A 23,666-nucleotide genomic window follows, 5' to 3' on the forward strand; every position below is an offset into this window, starting at 1 on the left:
CTTTTTAGGTCCTAAAATAACTAAATCTAATTCTCCTTGATTCCATTAGATGCCTTGATATGTTTGTTAAGTGGTTTAAGGTTTAGGAGGCAAAGATTATATCAAGAGAATGAAGAAAGAAGCATGAAAAGTTGGAGAACTCATGAAGAAATGAAAGAACCGGAAAGCTGTCAAGCCGACCTCTTCGCACTTAAACGACCATAACTTGAGCTACAGAGGTTCAAATGATGTGGTTCCAGTTGGGTTAGAAAGCTAACATCCGGGGCTTCGAAACGATATAAGATTTGCCATAGTTGCTACACGTATGGTGGCGTGCACACGCATGGTACGCGGACGCGCCGATGGTGGCACATGACCCACTTAATGCAACATGTGGCCAGCGATTTTAGAAGCCTTGTTGGCCCAATCCAACTCATTTTTGATGCTATTTAAGCCAAGGATTGAAGGGGAATCCACATACTTTTCATACTCTCATACTTTAGAAGTTAGTTACCATTAGTCATAGTTTAGTATTGCACTCTATGTGTTTGTTGAAATGTCTCTTTTAGTTTTAGTGTAGATTTTGTTTCTCTTGGCCTAGGTAGAGTAATTAGTAACTCTTGAGTTATCTAATTCCTTTGTTGATTGATAATTGGAGAGATTGCTAATTGATTTGAATGCCTCTAAAGCTAGTCTTTCCTTTAGGAGTTGATTAGGATTTGAGGAATCAAATTGATTCATCCACTTGACTTTCCTCCATGGTTAGAGGTTAACCAAGTGGGAGCAATGGACAATTTGTCATCACAATTGAGGAGGATAACTAGGATAGGACTTCTAGTTCTCATATCTTGCCAAGAGCTTTGTTAGTTGTTAGTTTATTTTCTTTGCCATTTATACTTCTTGTCCAAAAGCTTAAAAACCCCAAATATAATTCACAACCAATAACAAGACACTTCATTACAATTCCTAGGGAGAACGACCCGAGGTTTGAATACTTCAGTTTATAAATTTAGGGGTTTGTTTTAGTGACAAACAACTTTTTGTATGAAAGGATTATTGCTTGGTTTAGAAACTATACTTCGACGAGATTTTATTTGAGAAATTCTAAACCGTCAAAAATCTAATCGTCAATGATCCAGTGGTAATAACTATGATCCTTGCCAATGCCCATCTTCACAGAACCCTAGTAGATCGAAGGAGCTCAGCAGACATCCTTTTCAAACCAGCGTTTGACAAGTTGGGATTGGATGAAAGGGAGTTAAGAGCTTATCCTGACACCCTGTATGGACTGGGGGATACACCAATAAAACCACTAGGATTCATACCCCTTCACACAACTTTTGGAAAAGGGGAAATCCAAAACTCTGAGCATCGACTTCATAGTCGTCGATGTGGGGGTCAGCCTACAATGCCCTAATCGGTAGGACTACCCTAAATCGGCTCGGAACAGTGGTATCCACCCCTCATCTTTGCATGAAATTTCCAACACCAAAGGGAGTAGCAACCATCAGGGGAGATCAGAAATTGGCGAGAAAATGCTACAATGAAAGCCTGAACCTGAGAGGAAAAGGCAAGGAAGTGCACACAATTGAGCTCAGAGGAGTCAGAGCCAAGGAAAAGTTACGATCACAACCAGGGGGAAAAACTGAGGAAGTACAGGTCGAAGAAAAGGAAGGAAAATCTTTGCATGAAATTTCCAACACCAACATAGGAGCCAACCTGAAAAAAGATTTGAAGGAAAATCTTATTAGACTCCTACGAGAAAATTCCGACCTCTTCGCCTACAAAGCTTCCAATATGCCAGGGATAGACCCCAAGCTTATGTCACACAAGCTATCAGTGTACCCCGGTTTATGACCTGTTTAGCAGAGAAGAAGGAAGCTCAGACCTGAGCGAGCTCAAGTAGTGGAGGAGCAAGTACAAGCCCTCCTAGAAGCTGGGTTCATCAAAGAGGTTAAATACCGGCGTGGCTAGCAAACGTGGTGCTAGTAAAAAAAATAAAACGACAAGTTGAGGATGTGCGTCGATTACACCGACCTGAACAAGGCGTGTCCCAAAGACCCATATCCACTCCCAAGAATTGATACCCTAATAGACTCTAACTCAGGGTATCAGTACTTGTCGTTCATGGATGCATACTCGGAATATAATCAAATCCCGATGTATAAGTCGGATCAAGAGAAAACATCATTAATCACGCCTAGAGGAAACTATTGCTATGTAATCATGCCCTTTGGGCTGAAAAACGCTGGAACCACATATCAAAGGCTGATGAATAAGGTGTTTGCACCTCACCTTGGGGAATTGATGGAAGTCTACGTAGACGACATGCTAGTAAAAACCAAGGATGAGGCAGACCTCCTAGCTGACCTTTCGCAAGTTTTCAGCACCATAATGACGCATGAGATGAGGCTAAATCCCACAAAATGCACCTTTACGGTGGTGGCAAGGAAGTTTCAAGGATTTATGCTTACACAGAGGGGAATCGAAGCCAATCCCGACAAGTGTAAAGCAATCCTAGAAATGAAAAGCCCGACCTGCTTGAAAGAGGTCCAGCAGCTAAATGGTCGACTTGCCGCCTTATCCAGATTCTTGGTGGAATGGTGGGATCAGCACTAAGATACCTACCACTCTTCTCTCTATTAAGGAAAGGATGTCAGTTCGAATGGACTCTGTAGTTGTCCGTAGCAGACAAAGCTGTGGCATCAGCTCTAATATGGGAACACGAGGTCGGACAACATCCTGTATACTTCACCAGCAAAGTCCTACAAGTCCCTGAATTAAGGTATCAAAAACTCGAGAAGTTTGCTTATGCCTTAATAGTAGCCTCTCGAAGGTTACAACCTTATTTTCAAGCTCACACAATAAAAGTTCGAACTAACCAGCCCATGAATCAAATCCTCCAGAAGACGGATATTGCGGGTAAAATGGTTCAATGGGCAATAGAGCTATCCGAGTTCGACTTATAATACGAAACTCGGACTGCAATAAAAGCCCAGTGCCTCACCGACTTTATAGCAGAATATGCAGGAGATCAAGAGGAATAATCCACTACGTGGGAGCTATATGTAGATGGATCCTCTAACAAAATCGAAAGTGGTGCAGGCATAATACTAGTTAACCAAGGGGGAACACAAATAGAAGTCTCCCTCAAATTCGACTTTCCAGCTTCTAACAATCAGGCAGAATATGAAGCCTTGATTGCAGGATTAAAGCTGGTAGAAGAAGTCGGTGCAACCAAAGTAGTAATATTCAGCGACTCTTAGGTGGTGACCTCCCAAATAAATGGAGAGTATCAAGCTAAAGACCTCAACATGAAGAGGTACTTGGATAAAACCTTAGAGTATCTTAGGCGCGTTGCAGAAACTGAGGTCAAGCATATAACTCGGGATCTCAACAGTAGAATAGACGTCCTCTCCAAGCTAGCAAGTACCAAACCAGGAGGGAATAACAGAAGCCTGATCCAAGAAACCCTCTAAGAACCCTCTGTGGCAAAAATAGAGAACAAGCAGGACGTCCTTGAAGTCTCCGGATTAGACCTCGGATGGATGAACCCTTTAATCGAATACCTCAAATTCGACATCCTACCCAAAGGAGAAAAAGAAGCCAAGAAAATCCGAAAAAATATCCTCTACAAAAGGGGGATATCAACACCATTATTGAAGTGCATTCTACCTCAAGGACGACAGAAGTCTTAGAAGAGGTCCACAATGGTATCGACGGAAATCATCTCAGAGCAAGGTCCCTGACTAGGAAAGTCATCCGAGCCGGGTTCTACTAGCCGACTTTGCTGAAAGATGCCATCGAGTTTGTGAAGAAGTGTCAGTCATGCTAAATGCATGCAAACTTCCATGTTGCTCCCCACGAGAAGCTCATAAGTATAACTTCTCCATGGCCTTTTGCTAAATGGGGATTTGGCCTATTGGGACCCTTTCCCCAAGCACATGGACAAGTAATATGAAAAGGTACTACAGCTAAAAGCGAACTCCATTTCCTGATATACTCTTTTCCCAACTTCATGGTTTTTTTCCAAAGAAAGGGTTTTCCTGAAGGAGATTTTTAACGAAGCATCAAAATGGGGACTAAGGGGCAACAAAAATTATCAAAGCCCTTAGTAGCAAAAAGTACATTCGAGAATAAATAAAGATCTTTTTCCCTTCATATATCTTTATAAATTACTTTACGTTATTAATTTATTATCATTATTTCTATGAAATGTGCCGACTTAAACTCGACAAAACATAAAAATCCCATAACCGACCTAAGTGATCGTCAGGATAAAACGACGAGGTACAAGTCGGTGTAAATAGGTTACAAAAGCTAATCATGTAACTTGAAAGCATAACAACTAACTAGTCGTAAAAACCGAGAAAAAATGTTATTCCAAAAATAGCCTAAGTTACTCACAATTCAAATAGGAAAATTTGAGTTCACAAAGAATACAAAAAGAGATAAAAGAAAGCCATCAAAAGGACAAGCTGTCTCAAGTCTTTCCAAAATCAAAGATAACTTAGACAAAAACACGACCTGCCCAGAGATAAGAATTTTTCAGCAAAAAGATCAAAAAAGAATTTTTTCGAAAAACCTAGAAATAAGAACAAAAAGAAAACACACACCAGATATAATTTAAACCCTTTATCCAAAAAATGGGAGCAAAAAATTAAAGGCATTTTTTGTTAACGGCCATAAAAGGCCGAAAAATATCAAGGACCAACCACCACAACAAAACAAAATATAAAACTCTTTAAAAACAAGGGGCCCAAGGCCGGGCCCTAGTAACCGAATTTTAATTAACAGGAGGATCAGCATCGCCAGAAGGAAGGTCACCACCACCAGGAGAGGGATCTACAGGGAGAGAAGTCGGAACAGCACTAGGGGAAGATGGAGTAGGCTAGTCAGGACCTTGAGGGGGAACTCTAGAGGAACTCGGCACGTCTCCCCAAGGAGGGGACTCCACTATCCTTTGTCCCCTCGTCTTCAAGTCGGAGTCGGTCTCTGGTTGGGGAGGAGAGACAATAGCCCCATCAACCACGATCTTGTCGGGATCCAGAGGAGAAAGATCCAGGTCAGCAGCAATAACCCCGACATGCTCCTTGAAGATACTCCACGCCTCCTCGGAACCTTCAGCCACCGAGTCCTCAAGCTCCTGGAATGCCTCCCGACATCTTGCCAGCTCCTTCTTTAAGTCCAGGTTTTCCCCAAAGAGCCAAACATAGTTCTGCTCTGCCTTCTCCTTAAGGCCCTCCGCCATGGCACACTGGCCCATCAACCTCTTCTCCCTCTCCTGGAGATGAACTTTTTCCTCTTTCAACTCGGTGACCTTCTCCTTCAGCCTCTTCTCTTCTTCTTGATATAAGAAAATTTTACCCTCTAGCTCCTCAACCTTTCGGGAAGAATCCAAAGAGCTGAGGGGAGTCCTTTCAAAAATATCAAGCAATTTGGTACACACACCAACCACCCGGACACTCCCCTGAACTAAAAAATTAAGATGGTTTCAAACGGAAATATCATCCATATTAATTCGAGTATAAGGATAGATGTGGTTCCGAACAAATTTGGGACCATCAAAATTAGATTCCCCAGCAAAAGAAGAGCCAGACTCTAAAGTCTTGCGCTTCTTCTTTTCAGGTTCAGGAGAAGATCGGGGCGAAGGAGAACGAAGAGAAAAAGTAGAAGAAGAAGAAGATACTATAATAGGACGGGAGGAGGTCCCCAAGTTATGAGGAGGAGGAGGCAGAGTGCCAGCGGCCCTGGCAGCGTCAACTCGGGCCCGAGACCTCTTCTTGGCGTCTTGTACTTTCTGGTAGGAGGAGCTGGAATTTTTCTTCCCCATCTCTTAAAAGAAAACAGATAAGTCATCAAGTCGGAAAGAAGCAAAAATCTTCAAATAACTAAAATCTCAAAGTCGGAATCAACAAAATCAAGTCAGAAAACAACAGTAAAACTACCTATTTAGGTCCGAACAAAATTCGGAGACCTTTGGAGGAATTTCTTTGTATCCAAATAAGGGGCCCTCCCCCAAACTTCTCAGAGGAACTCCACAACAGCCTCTTCGACCTCATCTAAATCGTCCAAATCATACTTCTCCACAGGAGAAGCCTCCAACCAGTGTAAAGAAAAGCGAAGAGCAGAATTTTCATCCAGAAAAAAGGGGTGGTAACCCTCTACGGCTTGAACTTTAAAAGAGAAGTTTTTGAAGTCATGAAAAGATTCATAAAAAAGGGTAATGACTCTCTGACCTTGGATGGCCCGGAAAGATACCCACTGTTGTTTATTATTTTGCCCACTGAATAGTTTGGTCATATGAAAAAGAAAGAAGAAAATATTTAAAGAACTCGAAAAATCTAATTTGCGGCTAATAAGTTAATAAATTTTCATAAAACCCCAAGAATTGTGGTGAAGTTGGGTGGAAGCATCTTGACAATGCGACAACACGGAGATTTCAAAATCAGAAAATGGCAAAAGAACCCCAAACAGGTAAACAGACAATCGTACATAAAAAAAGAAAGGAGGGTCAGTATCAGCGGCTTTCCCAAAACAAACCCGGTATTCGGAATCCGGGGCAATCAATTCATACTTGGGTTCGTCCCCATCAAGAACACAAATTTTATGGTGAGTACGAAGATCAGTGATATAATCGGTGTCTACAAGGGGTTCCTCCCCAAGGACTGTGACATCCACCCACTAGGAAAGAGACTTTAACATCTTTTTCTAAAAAAGGTGACAAAACCTACAAAGAAAAAAGGGAACGGATAAAAAATAGGGTCTCTAAAAAGTCTAAAGCAGGTACTACAATAAACAGAACCACTAGGCCTACAGTCAGACGCATCATAAACACTCCTCTAAAACAAAATATGCAAAACAAAAGCATTTCATAAAAGAGATGGAAAAGAACTGACCTTTACTTCTGGAGAGAATCAAGCGCGACAGCAAACACTCGAAAAAGGAAGAAGCTTTCTTTCGAACGAAGAGTGTAAGTGCAAAAATTTTCAGAAACAAAACAAAAAAAGAGAGGAAAAGTATTTATAAACACGACAGGGGCATAATGGTAAAGTCAAAACGGTCATTAAAGAGATGCGCCATTACCAATGTAACTGCTCCCCGCGTGTGAATACGCAAACTCCTAACGGATGCGATATTTGATTAGACGCGACTGTTGATAAACTTTAAATCACGTCGGTTTCGTAAAATCACGTCGGTTCCTCATCATGTCGGCTACAAACTCGAGTTAAAATACTCGAACCCAACTCTTGAAGAAAAGAGATTGTACTCGAGTAGGTGCATTGTTCATACCCTTTCCCAACACTAAGACCCAGATCCAAATGAAAAACCCAATCCAAAGATTGGCCCTCATTTGACACCGACCTTCTCTCAAGAAGTTGGATCTAACCACGACTTGCCTAAGGAAGTCGAGGGTAAAGATTAGCTGGCAGATAACACTTATTCAAATAAGTAACTACTCCTAAAATCTCTCAACCCACTTCCAGGAGCCATATCCTAACTTTTATCCTCCTTAAAAGGTGGAACTACTTCAACGGTAGTTATTGGTTCACCACTATAAATACACTGACACCCCTCAAGCATCACTAAGTTCCAATACTCTCTAAACTTGCTTAGACCCTTGCTGACTTAGGCATCGGAGTTTCTTTGCGAGTACCACCCCCCATTCTCTCTCATACACAAGTCGGAAGGAGGCTCCCAAGCATGAACTTGTTCGAAGGCTTTCTCCACTAGACGATTGGATTAACCTAACGAGTCCAACCCATTAATTTCTGATTACCTACCGTAACAATTATTATAATTTTTGTTTATTATTTCCGGTTACCTACTCATGTGTTCATTTTTTGTTAAATCATTCTTTAACTATTCTCTCTTTCTTTCCATTTGTGTGTCGGGTGGTAGGAAAAAGTTTATGTATTTTAAGTGGATTGGATTTTCCCCTGTCAGCCTATGTGGCTGTGGCTGTTATATTCACCTTTATAATATTCGAAGTTAGCAATGGTTCACTTTATACTTTAATGAAAAGCTATTGACTAAAGGACAAGCTGTCCATGCCTTTTTGCCTGATTGATTTGAACTTTGAATGGTTAGAGTTATTTCAAGGGTACCTATATATAATAAAAAGCTAGTTTTATGGTGTTTTTTGTTTAGTGTTTAATTTTTGTTTAAATTATTTTTTATAATAATTTTTAAATATTTAAATTTTTTTAATTTTTTAATTTTTAAATTTTAAATTAATTATTTAATTTATTTTAGTAACTAGACGATACTTTTAGGCATCATAATAAATATTATAATAGAAAGATTTTAGTATATTTTTTCTAAAATAAACTTTCGACATTTTTATTGTTAAAGATTCCATCAATTCAATTCAACCTAATTAAAATTGTAATAAAAAATAGAAGTCTTCCAATAATATATTCTTTTGCACTCCTATAACTCAAACTAAAAACAATTAATTAACAGATAAAAGTACTACTACTACTTTTGTAGTAAGTTTTGATTTTTTAAAAATAATTTATTTTTATATTTTTAAATTAAATATTAATTTTTAATATTTTTTTATAAATTTTTTATCAAATAAATTGAATAACTTCAATTTTTAATCTTAGACATTACATCATAAACTCACACACTATTTATATTATTCACACATCTAATATTACATGCTAATGTGTCTTTTCAACTAAACTTCAGCTACATATTTTTTTTAACAAGTTAAATACCATTTTTTTAAATACTATAACAATCATTACTATTTTGTGTATTTAAATAGAGGTGACAATGGGTAGGGTGGAGTAGAATTTGAGGCAAATTCTAATTTTACTTACAAATTAAGAATATTCCAAAATCTGCGAATAAGACCCTACAGATTACAAAAGAATACAACATTATTATATATTTTGATGATAATTTAAAATAAAACTGATTTTTATATAAAAATATTACAAGTTAGTCGGATAGAGTCGAGATTCAATCTGTACCTTACCCAACTCACACGAAAATTCTACCTAAATCCTATCCTATTCACTGTGAATCAGGTTAATAAATAATAATCCTATCCGACTAGGTTGAGCCGTATAATATTCGCGGATAAAGCGCATATTGTCATCCATGTACCCAAACCATCCCTATAAAATTAGGGTGCTCAATCAATTCTTATTTTTCTGTTATAACGGGCCGAAGCCCAGGTCCTCAAACAAAAATATATATTGTTTAATCCACTGATTACACCCTTAAATTTAATAAATAATAATCCTATCCGACTAGGTTGAGCCGTATAATATTCGCGGATAAAGTGCATATTGTCCTCCATGTACCCAAACCATCCCTAATTAGGGTGCTCAATCAATTCTTATTTTTCTGTTATAACGGGCCGAAGCCCAGGTCCTCAAACAAATATATATTGTTTAATCCACTGATTACACCCTTAAATTTATAAATGCCTAAAGACCGAAAAATTTAATTTTATAAACGTCTAAATAAAGTAAACAGTTAAATAAATGAAATGAACAACTTATAATAAACAACCATTTTTATATTTTGTGCAAATAACATTACTAAGTTTGAGTGAAAATGTAATACTATTAAAGTATCCTTCTAATCATTGCTACAAGAGCATGACGAATACAAGAATAGCGTCGTCATTTACCAGAGTTTCAGCTATCTGTCCGGTATTGTCTCCGTTTCAATATTTGCATTTACATACAAAGTTCTACGCATCATCCAATAGTAACAAAACAAAGCAGTTGAGGAAAAAAAAAATGGTACCAACACATAGCATCATCAACTTCGCACTTTCAGCCTTTTATCCTTTCACTTTTATGCTTTTTATCTAATCCCTGTTTACGTTTTTCATTCCGCTGGTGGATCTCACAATGACGTTATATACAACATTTATGGAATCTAATAATAAAAACGGAAGAAAAGAAAATAAAACCTACTTTAAAAAGCTTCTTGCGGCGGCGATTTGGTTTTGAACCGGTACTACTGCGGCTGCTTCAGCTGCACTGAACTGCAACCAGAAATTATCTTCGGCGTTTTCAGATCTGGATACTACATTATAGATCAACTAAGAGCGGCGATTTCCACGGTTGCGGATGCGGTCTTGGCCGGGACCGGAGATTCTTTCGGGGGCGGAGACTGCGGTAGCCTCGCTGAGAAACTCCTGAGATCATCGACGGACCTGTCATCGCTTGCTTCATCCTCGAAATTCAAGGCGTAACTGAAAGCGTCGTAGTGAAAATCGGCGGAGTGGCGGCGATGATGGTGATGGTGGCGGCCGATGCGTGCGATGAAGTTGCAGCACTTTTCCTTGATTTGCGGGAAATCGTTGGAGCGGGACTTGCTGTGAAGCGAGGCACTCCGAACAATCCTTGGCTGCACGCGGTGGTGGTGGAGGATTTGAGGGAAGCAACATGATAAACAAAGGGAGGATCTGAGCTTGTGTTTGAGAGAGTGCGGCGATCCTGGACTGGAATCTTCTGCCGCCATGAACGAGAGAGAAATAGAGAGAGAAAGAGAGAATGAATTGTAGTAAATAAGTGAGAGGGGAACTGAAATGACGAGAAAGGGCACGGAGGTTGCGGTGGGTGGTCACGAAAAGGAACGGCCGAAAATGAAACGGGCCTCTGTTAGAAAAGGAGGAGACTAGTTTCGGGGGTATCGCATTATAAGGAAGGGTGTTTGCGTCAATTCAGGGTGGTAAATATCGTAGCAGTTTGTTGCCACTAGTGTGAGTCAGTGCGTACATTGAAAGAGTTGGTGGGTGGTGCATTTGCATAACTGTACTGCTAATGCTAATCAAAAACCAATTATTACTTGGTCCATCTAGCTTTGGTTTTACTTTCCATTTTCATATTTACCCTTTATACTTACCGCATGTTATATTAGTTAAAATTGAGGGGAAATCACATGTATAAACCAAATGCAAGCAGATATTACATAATTTTACCAAAAAAAAAATTATAAAATTATGCTAGAAAGACATTTTCATGTGGTTTAAACCAGGCTAATTCGATAATTCATAATAATTCGAATAACATAAATTCGAATTAGTTAATATTAACATAATTTGAATTAGTCTCATTCGAACTACATGAAAATATCTTTTTGATAGAATCTTGTAATATTTTTTTGGATAAAATTATATAATATCTACTTGCATTTGATTTATATATGTGATTTAACCTAAATTTTATTATTTTTAATTTATTTTAAATTTAATAGTTTTATATAATTTTATTCTTTGCATATATACTTAATTCCAGCATTACTATGATAATAAAGTCACACAAATAATATTTAATATTGTTATATGCGGTTACATTAATAAAAAGGTAGAAACTCACGCCATTTAATTCTTATATTGTTACATACGAGTTTTGTTTTGTTTTTTTTAAATATATAATAGTAACATACGATTTGTTATTATTATAAAAATAATAGTTTAAATATTTTAAAATATCGATATATATGAGGTTTGCTACATATACAAGTCATTTTAGCTTACAAGTCTTATAAATTGGCACAAGTTTAACAAAACACACGCATTACACTCCCACATTCAAGAGTAAATAAATATACGTTATTCAACTACTTTCTGTTTCTAAAGATAGTGAAACTTCAGAAATACACCCAAATGATTACAGAAATACACCCAAACAGTTACAAGAATTCACTCAAACGATTATAAAAATACACCTAAAGGATTACAAAACTACACCCAAAGAATTTAAGAAATACACCCAAAATTCATTGAAATATACCTTATGCATAATTTAGAACTCTTTCTCTTTCTCCTCCTCATCTTTTGCTACTGCTTCTTCTTCAAGAACGATTTCATAGTTTGATATCAAAAAATAATGAAAATCGAGAATAACAAAGAAAGAAAATAGAGAGAAAAGTACGTAAATGAAGAAGAGGAGAAATATAAGACAAGAAACGAAAGAAAAGAATAACGGTATAAAATAGCAAGGTTGGCCGCCGATAAGAATTATCTTTCCATACTTGCATCTACGTATGTATGTTCGAGTGTTTATCTTTCCATGTATGGTTAATCTTCAATGTTCATCGTCATATATAAGCGATGCTGACTAAATTATTCCAGGTCAACCAAATAGTCATCATGTGCTAGTAATTTAAACTTTAAAGTGAAGCAGTATCACGTACATTTGAATAAAAATTAAATTGAGTAACAACATTCCCCTAAAATCATGGTACGAGGAGCAGCCGCGTAAGATAAAGAGTTAGGTTGCCAGATGCTTGAGTTGCAGACTTGCATATGCATGGATCGGTTTTGCTTTTATTATGACCGTGACTCAGTATTAATCTTCATCGCATTTAATTAGAAATGATATCGGTTCACGCGCCAGAATAATGATGATTTCTCACAAGGTACCTACAGATCATGACTCCTGGTAATTCTTCTGTTTGAGGGACTCGAAAAATTATCCTTTCTTATGTGAAAAATAAAATTAAAAGAAATTTTATAATAGCTTGATTTTTCAGTAAATATGAAAGCAATTTATAATGGTTTGTCCAATTTTCCAGTAAATTGTATACACGTACGTGCATACAATGATGATGATTGCTTATATCAACCCTGGCCTATAGCAGGTGGAGGTTTCAGGGAAGCCATCCATGACTTTACATTCCAAAAGGATGGAAGGTAGTGATGATTTGAATTGGTGGTTATTATTACTGGTTGTTTTGGAACGCACATTCAACACATAAGAGAAAAGTAGTTCCCAGAGCCAGAGAAATTCGAAGGAAATGGACTAGCTCCTTATACATTTGGCCAGGAAACGAGTATGCGAGGCTAGTAATAATGGTGTTCCTGCACAATTTGGTGAAACGCTTCAAATGGCAAGCTTTGATTATTCCTCATGAGAAGATCGTTGTTGATCCTTCCCCTGTGCCTGCAAATCATCCACCACTTCGTCTTTTTCCTCACAGATCAGACCACCTACTTTTTATAAACAACAGAACATCATGCAATAAATAATGGCCTTAATTTCTTTTGGTGTTTAATTTCTCTACCTAGAATTGAAGTCGCGTGTGTTTTTGTTTTCTTTTGGTTTTATGAAGGTGGTGGTTGTAATGATACACAACATTTTGTCATGCATTTACGTGGTGGTTCCACAATGCCTTATTATTATCACGTAAAAATTCATATGCAGTTATCTTGTAATAAAATTGATAGTTTATAATTGTTAGATAATAATTTCGTCAAATTCATCAAATTATATTGTTTTTGTGAGTAATATTATTATTGTCTTTTTACAAATTCTAATTTATTTTCTTCCCTTGCATCCATCTCTTGCATATATTGTTCTCTTGTTTGGTTTTGGAAATTTGCCCAAGAGGACCACAAAGTTTGATATATGGTGCTTAATTTGCCGGAATCAACAAGCTGTGGTGGTTGCAGGTGGCCCCGCACAAGAGCCATAGCAGCACTGCAAGTATATAAAAAGCCATGGTGACCAAAATACATTGCAACAACATATCCTCCGATCCTCTTAAAATATGTACTTGATCATAATGAACATCCTTCTCTGGGTTTGTTACCTTTCCCTATTCCTCTTCCTATTCCTCGTGTTCCGTCACGTGTTTCCATTTATCGCTCCGAAATTACCACCAGGGACAATGGGGTACCCCATTATGGGGGAGACCTTGGAGTTCTTGTCGACCGGGTGGAAAGGACAGCCGGAGAAGTTTGTGTTCGACCGGACGGCAAAGTATTCATCAGAATTGTTCAAGACATCGCTGTTAGGGGAACCAACGGTTGTGATGGGCGGAGCCGAGGGTAACAAGTTGTTATTCTCCAATGAGAACAAGCTGGTGAGGCTGTGGATGCCCGACAATGTGCACAAGTTGTTTCCCTCTTCGTTTCATGACACCAGCTCCAATGGAGATGCTGCCAAGAAGGTCAGAAGCATGCTCCCTCAGTTCATAAAGCCTCAAGCACTCCAACGTTACGTTTCCGTCGTCGACTCCATGGCACACACCCACTTTGCTTCCCTTTGGGAACACAACTTTCAAGTCTCTGTATACCCTTTAGTCAAGAGGTGAAACCCTAATCAACATACTTCAATTTTTAGAAATTTCACTTTCGTTTATAGTCACTACTACTCACATGAATTTGTCTTCATATAAAGATAATATTTGTTTGGAAAAATGGATACAAATACGTATGAATTTTTATACGGTGAATAGATGTATATTTTAATTTTTTTAATGAGTTATCGGTATACAATAATATTAAGTTTCGTTGTCATTTTTATTTTTTTATTGTTTGAATAACTTTTGTAGAGGTAGTGTCAGATAAGGATCGAAACAGATCAGATCAGGTCAGATTTTGCTTTTAACAAATCTGTCATGTAGTTATTTGATTTGAGTCTGACTTGCTAGTCTACTATAGGCTCTTTATAAAATATTAGACTTGACCTGTTATTCAGTCTGGTTTAGTCTGAAACCTGTTAAAAGACCTGATAATTTTTTTTACAAAAATAAAAATATTATTTAAAAAATTATTTTTTAATAAAAATATTTATATGTAATGTGTCATATTTAATATTTGTAAGAATTTTTAATCTTTTAAAATATTTAAAATATCTCATAATTTTGTTAATAATAAAAAATTATTTATATATTTAATTATGTTTTAATAGGTTCAGAAATGTGTGACAGGCCAATAAAACTAATTAATGAGCCTGAACTTAACCTATTAACATATTAAAGCTTTTAATAGAGCCTGAGTCTGTGCTTCTTTTATAACAGGCCAGGTCAGACCAGACTAAATACAAGCCAGACTACAGGTCCCTGGCAGACTGCCTGACATTTTTCCACCCCTAGTGCCAGATGATAATTTTGTGTGCATTGTGTAATGTGACCCTTTTGATGACACAGGACGTGAAAGCTAAATGATAATTATTGAATTTGTTAAATTTGAATAAAAAAATTATAAGTTACATTTTTATTTCTGAGTTGGAGTCTTTGATCCACATCCACTTTTTGGAAAAAGAAGAAAGAGAATGAAAATTCTAAGTCACTTGTAATTTTTTTAATTCAAATTTAACAAATTAAATAATTTATCATTTAGTTTTCAGTGTATCATTACAAAAAAGAACTACGTCATACAATGCACAAAGTCATCTAATAGTTAGCATTTGTTTTGAGATATTGAGACGACTGGGAGACTGAGACTCAGTATCATGTTTGTTAGTTCAGAAACTGGTACTAAACTTTCTGTCTCTGTCCCAAAATTTCAGTATTTCAGTACCTCCAAAAAATAGAGACACAGGAGACTAAAATTTTTAGAAATAGAGACTGAAATTTTAATAACATTTTATACCTAAAATATCCTCATTTCAATTAATTAATTCCAATTTTACCTTTTGTGCAAATTAAATTAGAGTTTTATTATTGTTTCAATTTATATCTCCCACTTTACACCAAACAGAATATTGAGATTTATTTCAATCTCTATCTCTTAGTCTCTATCTCTCAGTTTCAATCTTTTCGTTTTTGTCTCTCCACCAAACTCTACTATAGTTACTACTACGTACTGATAAAGTTACTTAAACAAAAAGATAGAAATGACAATAAAATTTAATATATTAGTATGTACAGATAACTCGTTAAAAAATTAAAATATATATCTGTCTATCGTATAAAAATTCATGTATACTTTTGTCTATTATTTTTATTTTGTCAAGTTAGTTGATAATTTTGTCTATCGTCTTTATACGAAAATAAGTTAGTATGAGTAGTTACTTTTATTTATTCAATATTTAATAAGGAAAAGTGAAATTTGTACTAATAGAAACGAGTTAATTGAATTTGAAAATGGGGTATGCTTATTGAGGAGTGTAATATAGGTACACGTTGTTGTTGTCATATCGTTTGTTGGTAAGCATTGAGGACGAGAAGCACGTAACAAAGCTGGCAAAGCATTTTAAGCATGTGGGTGCAGGGTTGATATCGTTGCCTATTGACTTTCCCGGAACTAACTTCAACAAAGCAATCAAAGCAAGCAAATCGATAAGGAAGGATCTTATAGGAATCATAAGGCAAAGGAAGGTGGATCTAAGTGAAGGGAATGCGTCCCCAACACAAGACATATTGTCTCACATGTTGTTCATGTGCGGCAATAATAAAAATGGAGACTATATGATTGATGAATGGTTAATTGCTGATCAGATGCTTGGACTTTTGTTTGGAAGCTATGACACTGTTAGTTCTACCTGCACTTTAATTGTCAAATACCTTGCTGAGTTCCCTCACATATATGATAGAGTCTATCAAGGTAGTGGTTTCCCTTGTATATATGGCAATTATTCTTATTTGTATATAAGATTGTGATGTATGTGGAATTTGTTCAGAGCAAATGGAAATAGGAAAATCAAAATTAGAAGGAGATTTGTTGAATTGGAATGACATCAACAAGATGAGATACTCATGGAACGTAGCTTGTGAAGCTATGAGAATGACTCCTATAGCTCCTGGAGGTTTCAGGGAAGCCCTTCATGACTTTACCTTCAATGGTTTCTCAATTCCAAAAGGATGGAAGGTAACTAGCTAATATCTATCTATATACTTTCCATTTTCCTATAATATAAGGTTGATGTGATTTATGTATGTAGTTGTTTTGGAGTGCAAATTCAACACATAAGAGTGCAAAGTATTTTCCGGAGCCAGAGAAATTTGATCCAAGTAGATTCGAAGGAAGTGGGCCAGCTCCCTACACATTTGTGCCATTCGGTGGAGGACCAAGAATGTGCCCAGGAAACGAGTATGCACGCCTAGTCATAATGGTTTTCCTCCACAATTTGGTGAAACGCTTCAAATGGCAAATGTTGATTCCTCATGAGAAAATTGTCATGGATCCATTCCCCATGCCTACAAACAGCCTCCCAGTTCGCCTTTATCCTCACAATCCCTACTAAATTAATTATTAGATATAAGTAAACCTTTTGTTTTTTCATTTTTAGTACAATAAAACAAGAACCTGCTACTGTGATTGGTCATCATCGTACTCTGTAATAATGCAGTTCGGGCCAATGTGAACAAATACCATTGGGCTATAAAGTTAGACCGATTCAAACATTTGGGCTTAAATACAATAAAGCAAATCATGGAGTCCGAATGAATAAACTGAAAACGAGAAAAAAAAAAGCATGAGAACATGACCAAAACAAAAAATCATGGTGTAAACAAAAGAGAGAATTTCGAGTGTCTCGTCTGGGTCCACGGACAGGAATCAATTGTGTTTTTAAAAAAACTTAATATTAAGTAATTTTTTATTGAAAAAAAAAACAACCGATTTAACTGATTTACTTTTTGTTTATTAATTTTATGAGTTTCTTTTACCGATATTATATAACTAACTTTTTGTTTGAATTGATCCAAAAATTGGCGACTTTAATTTTGTACAAACGGAATTCAACTCGATTTAAAAAACGATCCAAATAGAATAAACTAAAAGAAAATACAAGACTCACAAATTCAACTCAACAAAATATACAAATTTAATGATAAGAATTGAAGGAGAGAATTGCCCTAGTGCGGTTGTGGAATGGTACCAATGTTCTGCGTCAAAGGATCAAAGACACTATTTTGACCTGAGCTTGAAGGCGAAGAAACACCTCGTTTCGTTGGGTTGGACCTTTTCTTATTGCGACAAGAAAACTCGCTGGGAACTTCGTTACAAATCCCCTTCTGGTAAGACCTATGTTTCTCTCAGAACTGCATGCAAAGCCTGCATTGAAGAGAAAAAGAAAGATTCTTCATCTAGTTCCAATTCATTGCAAGGATCACAGCAATCTCAATCCCAATCTCTACCTGCTGCATCACCAACGAGTTCCAAGGTAACCGGTGGTAGGCCTCGGAAACGCAAGAAACCGAGTGACGATGAAGATTGGACTCTTCCGGAGACGCAAGTATCCAATTTAGTAAGTCCTCGTTCTGGTTCTCGTGCACGTGGCGGTGGCGGTGGCCGTCGTCGTCGTGATTCTGGTGAAAGTCCTAATGCCGCAAGAAAAGTAAGGAGGGCACGGAGTTCTTCTGATAATCCAAGAACGATTCTTTCTTGGCTGATTGACAACAATGTGGTGGCGCAGGAGGCGTGGGTTTTCTGCCGTGGAGGGAAAGATAATGAATTGGTGAAGAGAGGGAAGCTGTTTCGTTCTGGTATTGTCTGCCATTGTTGTGATTCTTTATGCACACTCTCTCAATTCCAGGGTCATGCCGGTTGCAAAGGTCAACCTCCCTCTGCTAGTATCTTCTTGGAACAAGATAAAAGGTCTTTGTTGGATTGCCAGAAACAAGCATTGATGATGATCAAGGCTAACAACAATGGGGATAATGATCATCATCATGAAAATGATTCCATTTGTTCAATTTGTCTCCAGGGGGGTTTCATTCTTCTCTGTGATCGCTGTCCGGCGTCATTCCACGCCGAATGTATTGGCCTTGATCATGTTCCCCCTGGTGATTGGTTCTGCCCTTCATGCTCTTGCAGAATTTGCAACCGTCCCAAATGCATAGAAGATTCTTGTAGAGAGGAAAGTCATTTGGCTAATAATTTTATAGCTTGTTATCAGTGTCAACGCAGATTCCACATTGGATGTTTAGCTTCTAGAGGCTTTGCTTTTCTGAACATGGAAACCGATTGGTTTTGCAATGAAGATTGTCAGAAGATATTTTTGACACTGAATAACATGTTGGGAAAACCAATTCCTGTGGGTGATGGTAATCTAACTTGGACATTGTTGACGAGCCTCAAGAAAAGCACTAATGACAATGATGACGATGGAACCATTACTGAAATGGAGAGCAAGCTAAATGTCGCACTTGGAATAATTCATGAGTGTTTTGAGCCCATCATAGATCCTGTATTTGGAAGAGACATTGCTGCAGATATTATGTTCAGCAGATATTCATGGCTGCCACGTATGAACTTTACAGGGTTCTACACTGTGATTCTAGAGAGGAATGATGAGGTGATCTCTGTTGCAAACACAAGGATTTATGGCCAAAAGGTTGCAGAAGTGCCGCTTGTCGCGACGAGTGAGCAGTATCGAAAGCAGGGAATGTGTCGAATTCTGATGGATCAGCTTGAGAAGCTGTTGGATAAGTTGGGTGTTGAGAGGTTGCTATTGCCTGCTGCTCCTTATTTAGTAGAAACTTGGACAAACTCATTTGGATTTGCAAAAATGACACACTCAGATCAGTATTACTGTGTAGGTTATCCTCTTGCAAATTTTCCAGACACAACATTGTGCCACAAATCATTGAAGCAACCTTTGATGCTGTATTGAGGTCTAAAACGATACCATGGTGTATGTTTAGTATTGAGATTTGTATGTTATGCAATGTAAGTTAAAACAGTTTGTTTATGACAAAAAAAAGTGTAAACAAAAGACCAACTGATTTTACCGATTTACTTTTTGTTTATTAATTTTATCAGTTTCTTTTATCTATATTTCAAAACTAACTTTTTGTTTGAATTCATCACCCGACTTTAATTTTGTAAAAACTGAATTGAACTCCATTTAAGAAACAACCCAAATAAAATATATAAGATAGAAGAAAATACAAGAAAAGATCTAGATATCTTAATGTAATCTAATGCAAATGGCTGACAATAATGAAAAGTTGTTAAATATTTTAATAAATTTAATTAAAATATTATTAATTAAGGTAAAAAAAAAAAGTTAATATCTTATTTATTATTTTTACATAAAATATTTTAAAAAATTTACGTACCTTTCTTTCGTTTTCCATGATGTCCTGGAATTAGTTTGTTAATTGATGTTTGCTAGGATATCTAAAAACATTAAATAATTAATTTTAAATTAAAAAAATTAAACACAATAAATTTGACTGGCCCCATGTTTAACAGAATTTGAATCCGAAATTTCGAGGATGGTTCTTAATTGGTAGCCTTCGGCGAATCTTCACCAGTTTTCATGTATTTTAATTAGAAAAAAAAAAAGAAGAATCCTTTTCTGTGGGCTATGCTGTATTTTGACAATACAACAGTCAAAGTAAGGGATTAAATACACACAGATTCTTGTTAGCTTGGCTTCATTCTCAGGTTCTGTATCAATCTCCTGTAATGGCTGGAATGCTTCCTGGAGTTGAATGTGCTCGAAGGAGACGCTTGCATAGTAACCCAACCTCAAGCAGCGCTATTGAAGATAATTATTCAACAAGGCACTCTTTCTCTTTGTATTACACAACCAATTTCAAATCTCTCATGTTACCTTCATCATTCCCCTCAATTTCACCGGTACTTGCTCTTTCTTTAATTGATTATACTTTTTGATAATGGAAATCGATGCATTCTAATATATATATATATATATATTTTTTTCCTATAGACAGAAAATAAAAGAAAAGCGTTAAAGCATGAGGATCTAGATGAGGATATGGGAGGAGCAGCTAGAGAAGCTAAGCAAAAATTGGATGACAAGTTCAGACAACAACGAAAACTAGAAACACCAAAGAATAAGAGGAAGAGACCCTTTTGGTGGTTCCTTATAGCTTATGTCTCCTGCAAACTCCAACACACTTCTTCCATCTTGCAACCCAATCACTGATCACACCACATGCTCAGACTGCACCTCCCGTCACTTTTATATTTTTGAAATCTCTATATACAACTATTTTAAATTTTTGTATATATAGATCTTGTAAAATTTATTTTTTAGTATTAACTTTTTTTTTAATTTTATTTTCTTTCAAATGATATATTAGATAAATATTCTAGTATCCATTCCTTGATGTACTTGTCTTCTCAGTTGTGTATATAGAGTTTTTGTCAATTCAGTTGATCATGGAAGTTCACAAGAATGCTATAACTTATTGAATTTTTAGTATTCAATGGTAGGATTACCAGTTTTAGATTGAGGTTGGGATGTTTGAATTTGCTATTGATGACTCTGTCAAAATACAACTCGCAAAATTAAATTACTAATGAAATTAATTTAAAGATTAACTCCTTATTTTTTCATATATATTTGTATGTATTTAATATTATCAAAAGTTTAAATATTAAAGATTTTATCAGTGATCTTTATTTTTTTACGACGAGTAACATTATCGGGATTAATTTTTTGTGTTATATTTAATATTATAAAAAATTTAAATGGTAAATATTCTATTAGAGATCTTTATTTTTGTACTACTAGACTACTAGTAACATTATAGGGATTAATTTTTTGTTAAGCAAAAATAATGCATGTGCTTATGGTATGCATGCTTAAGTGGAACAGTGGAAGACTGAATCAAAACCCCAATAGTACAAGGAAGTTGTTCCCTTTATCCCTGTTTCTGTTATTACAGAAATTATTTTTAATTTGGAAGGAGAAATGGTGTTTTGGTTGAATCACGTGATACAATACTGTCATGTGTACAAAATCTATCAATCTGTAATTACACTAAATAATCTCATTTTCCAAAAAAACACCAAAATTTTTTCCACACAAAAAAAATCAGCCCTGTTATTATTCCTATCATCATGCAAATTAAAATTCCACCTCTATTTTATTTTTTTGCAGGTTGTTACAACTACTTACGACATACAATAATTTTCCTTAATTCTCAACTAAACGGCCAAAGAAAATAAAAGTTGATTCTATCATAATTACTATTTTATTATCTTTAAGATATTTTACTACACAGATTGAAATAATATAAAAAGAATATAAATATTTTTTATAATTATTTTTTATTATTTTATTAATGTTCAAAATGTGGATCTTAATTTTTTTAATTTCTCTTTTATTTCATAAAACAAAAATCTATAAACTTACGTTTTTATGGTATAATTCACCTACTACCTTACCTTGTTTAGAGACATTTGCATAATAATAATAATGAGACGTCTTCAACTAGTATGTATGCATTCCCATAATTAGGAAAGAAATATGTTAAAGCATGCATACCTAGATTATGAGGATATGGGAGTAGCAGCTATAGAAGCCAAAGCCAAGCAGAGATTGAATCAAAGTTCAAAACACAGGACCACACATTAGAAAATCGAAAACGAAAATGCTTTTTTTTTTATTGTGTGTGTTTATATCGCATCACTCTTAGATCTCAAGTTTAATTGTATTATATACTTTGGCGTTGTACATACCATACTACCATAGGGCAGATACATTATTGATTCTTACCATTACAAGGATAAATACTAATAAACTATTTATAGATAATTTCTTTAATTCTAACTATTATTTAAAAAAAATGACTGTAATTTTAGCAGTCTATTGAGTTATGTTTAGTCTAAGTTCATCTATCTGTATATTTTTTAGTTAAAAAAAATCTTAAACGGCTGGTGATAATTATTTTAAAAAATAAATTTACATAACATAACTATTGATTTATGTATTAAGAGTTAATTAGAATAATTATTAATTTTTATTTTTATTTTTTAGTTATTCTTTTAAATATATTAATTAAATTGATTGTGTAAAACTATGAAATATTAGTGATTTTTAAATTATTTTTACTTATAAAAATTAAATGAAGGATGCAGTAGTGATTAACGAGTCAAACACAACAATGCTAGAACCAAAAGGGTATTAGTCAAAAATAAGACAAATACCTCTGCGTGAATCTAAAATCTCTACGAGTTAATATATATGGATGTTTCGTCTGCTAAGTATCATAATGTTTTTTTTTCATATTAAATGGATATTCTTTTATATATTTTTCGAATTTTTTTTGTATTGCAAATGTAAATGTCTCTATTTCTTTAAGAATTTTATATTTTTTTAAATTTTATAGATATTTAATTATTTTTGCTAAAATATAACTGGGTATTTCTTTTGTTAAGAATTACGATATTTTTTTCATATTAAATGAATATTTTTTTTATATTTCTGTAATTGTTTAGTTTGCAATTTCTTTAATCATCAAAACGGCACCTAATATCCCAAAACACAAAGAGCAATATCGTGATGATTTCATATAAATTTGGAATGATTAGCTTAGCGTATCCAGTTTTTAACCAAAAAAATTTAAAAATAAAAAAGATATAGGCATAGAGAGTATGGTGGAACATAGAGCAGTGTAGAGTACTCCAACGCATCTGCATTCTGCTCCCACAGCACACAGCCTAACTTCATTGACCTCGAACTCGAACTCGAACCCTCTCTTCGTCTCACCGCCCCAAACAAGACCCAACCCATTCGATTCATTCTTGCCTATCGCACCCTTCTCTATTCTCTTCTTATTCTGTTATTCATCAAAGCAACACCAACACCACACAAATCTCTCATATTTTTCAGCTATTTTTCACTGCGCAATCATCACAACAACATCAATATGGTTCTGGTAACACATTTGATTCACGAAAGAGAAGCGGTTCTTGTCGACGGTGGCGAATTCAACGAGTCAAATGTCGGTGATATAAGAGGAGTGAATCGAGGTTGGAAGGCGGAAAGGGTCTGACGGTGAGAGAGAGAGGTTTGTGTGTATGATTGTTGGAGGTGGGTAGGTTAATGTGAGAGAGAAGAGAAAGGCTTTTATAAGTTTCAATTAGGTTTACTTAATCAATTTTAAATTTTAAATTTAAAAATTTTAAAATTAATTATTAATATAAATTAATATGATTTTGTTTAGTTTTTTGTTGGTAACCTCTTGGTTCCATAAACTTTTTCAGTCAAATAAACATG

General features: G+C 35.7%; 3 protein-coding genes across 3 annotated transcripts; 2 read left to right on the forward strand and 1 right to left on the reverse strand.

Annotated features, from left to right (window-relative positions):
* Positions 1 to 10,047: 10,047 nt before the first annotated feature.
* LOC107460476 (uncharacterized) lies at positions 10,048 to 10,473 on the reverse strand. Its single transcript, XM_016078837.1, has one exon. It carries the CDS (start codon positions 10,471 to 10,473, stop codon positions 10,048 to 10,050), a length of 426 nt encoding a protein of 141 aa, XP_015934323.1.
* Positions 10,474 to 13,506: 3,033 nt separating this feature from the next.
* LOC107460466 (beta-amyrin 28-monooxygenase) lies at positions 13,507 to 16,997 on the forward strand. The gene is made up of 4 exons (XM_016078829.3): positions 13,507 to 14,048; positions 15,861 to 16,288; positions 16,365 to 16,552; positions 16,626 to 16,997. The coding sequence occupies exons 1-4, from the start codon at positions 13,507 to 13,509 to the stop codon at positions 16,926 to 16,928; spliced, it is 1,461 nt and encodes a 486-aa protein (XP_015934315.1). The 3' UTR covers positions 16,929 to 16,997.
* A 516-nt stretch (positions 16,998 to 17,513) lies between these two features.
* Positions 17,514 to 19,301, forward strand: LOC107460457 (increased DNA methylation 1-like). Its single transcript, XM_052251527.1, has one exon. It carries the CDS (start codon positions 17,514 to 17,516, stop codon positions 19,299 to 19,301), a length of 1,788 nt encoding a protein of 595 aa, XP_052107487.1.
* The last annotated feature ends 4,365 nt before the right edge of the window (positions 19,302 to 23,666 follow it).

Source organism: Arachis duranensis, chromosome 1, assembly GCF_000817695.3.
Source record: "Arachis duranensis cultivar V14167 chromosome 1, aradu.V14167.gnm2.J7QH, whole genome shotgun sequence".
Classification (NCBI taxonomy): domain Eukaryota; kingdom Viridiplantae; phylum Streptophyta; class Magnoliopsida; order Fabales; family Fabaceae; genus Arachis; species Arachis duranensis.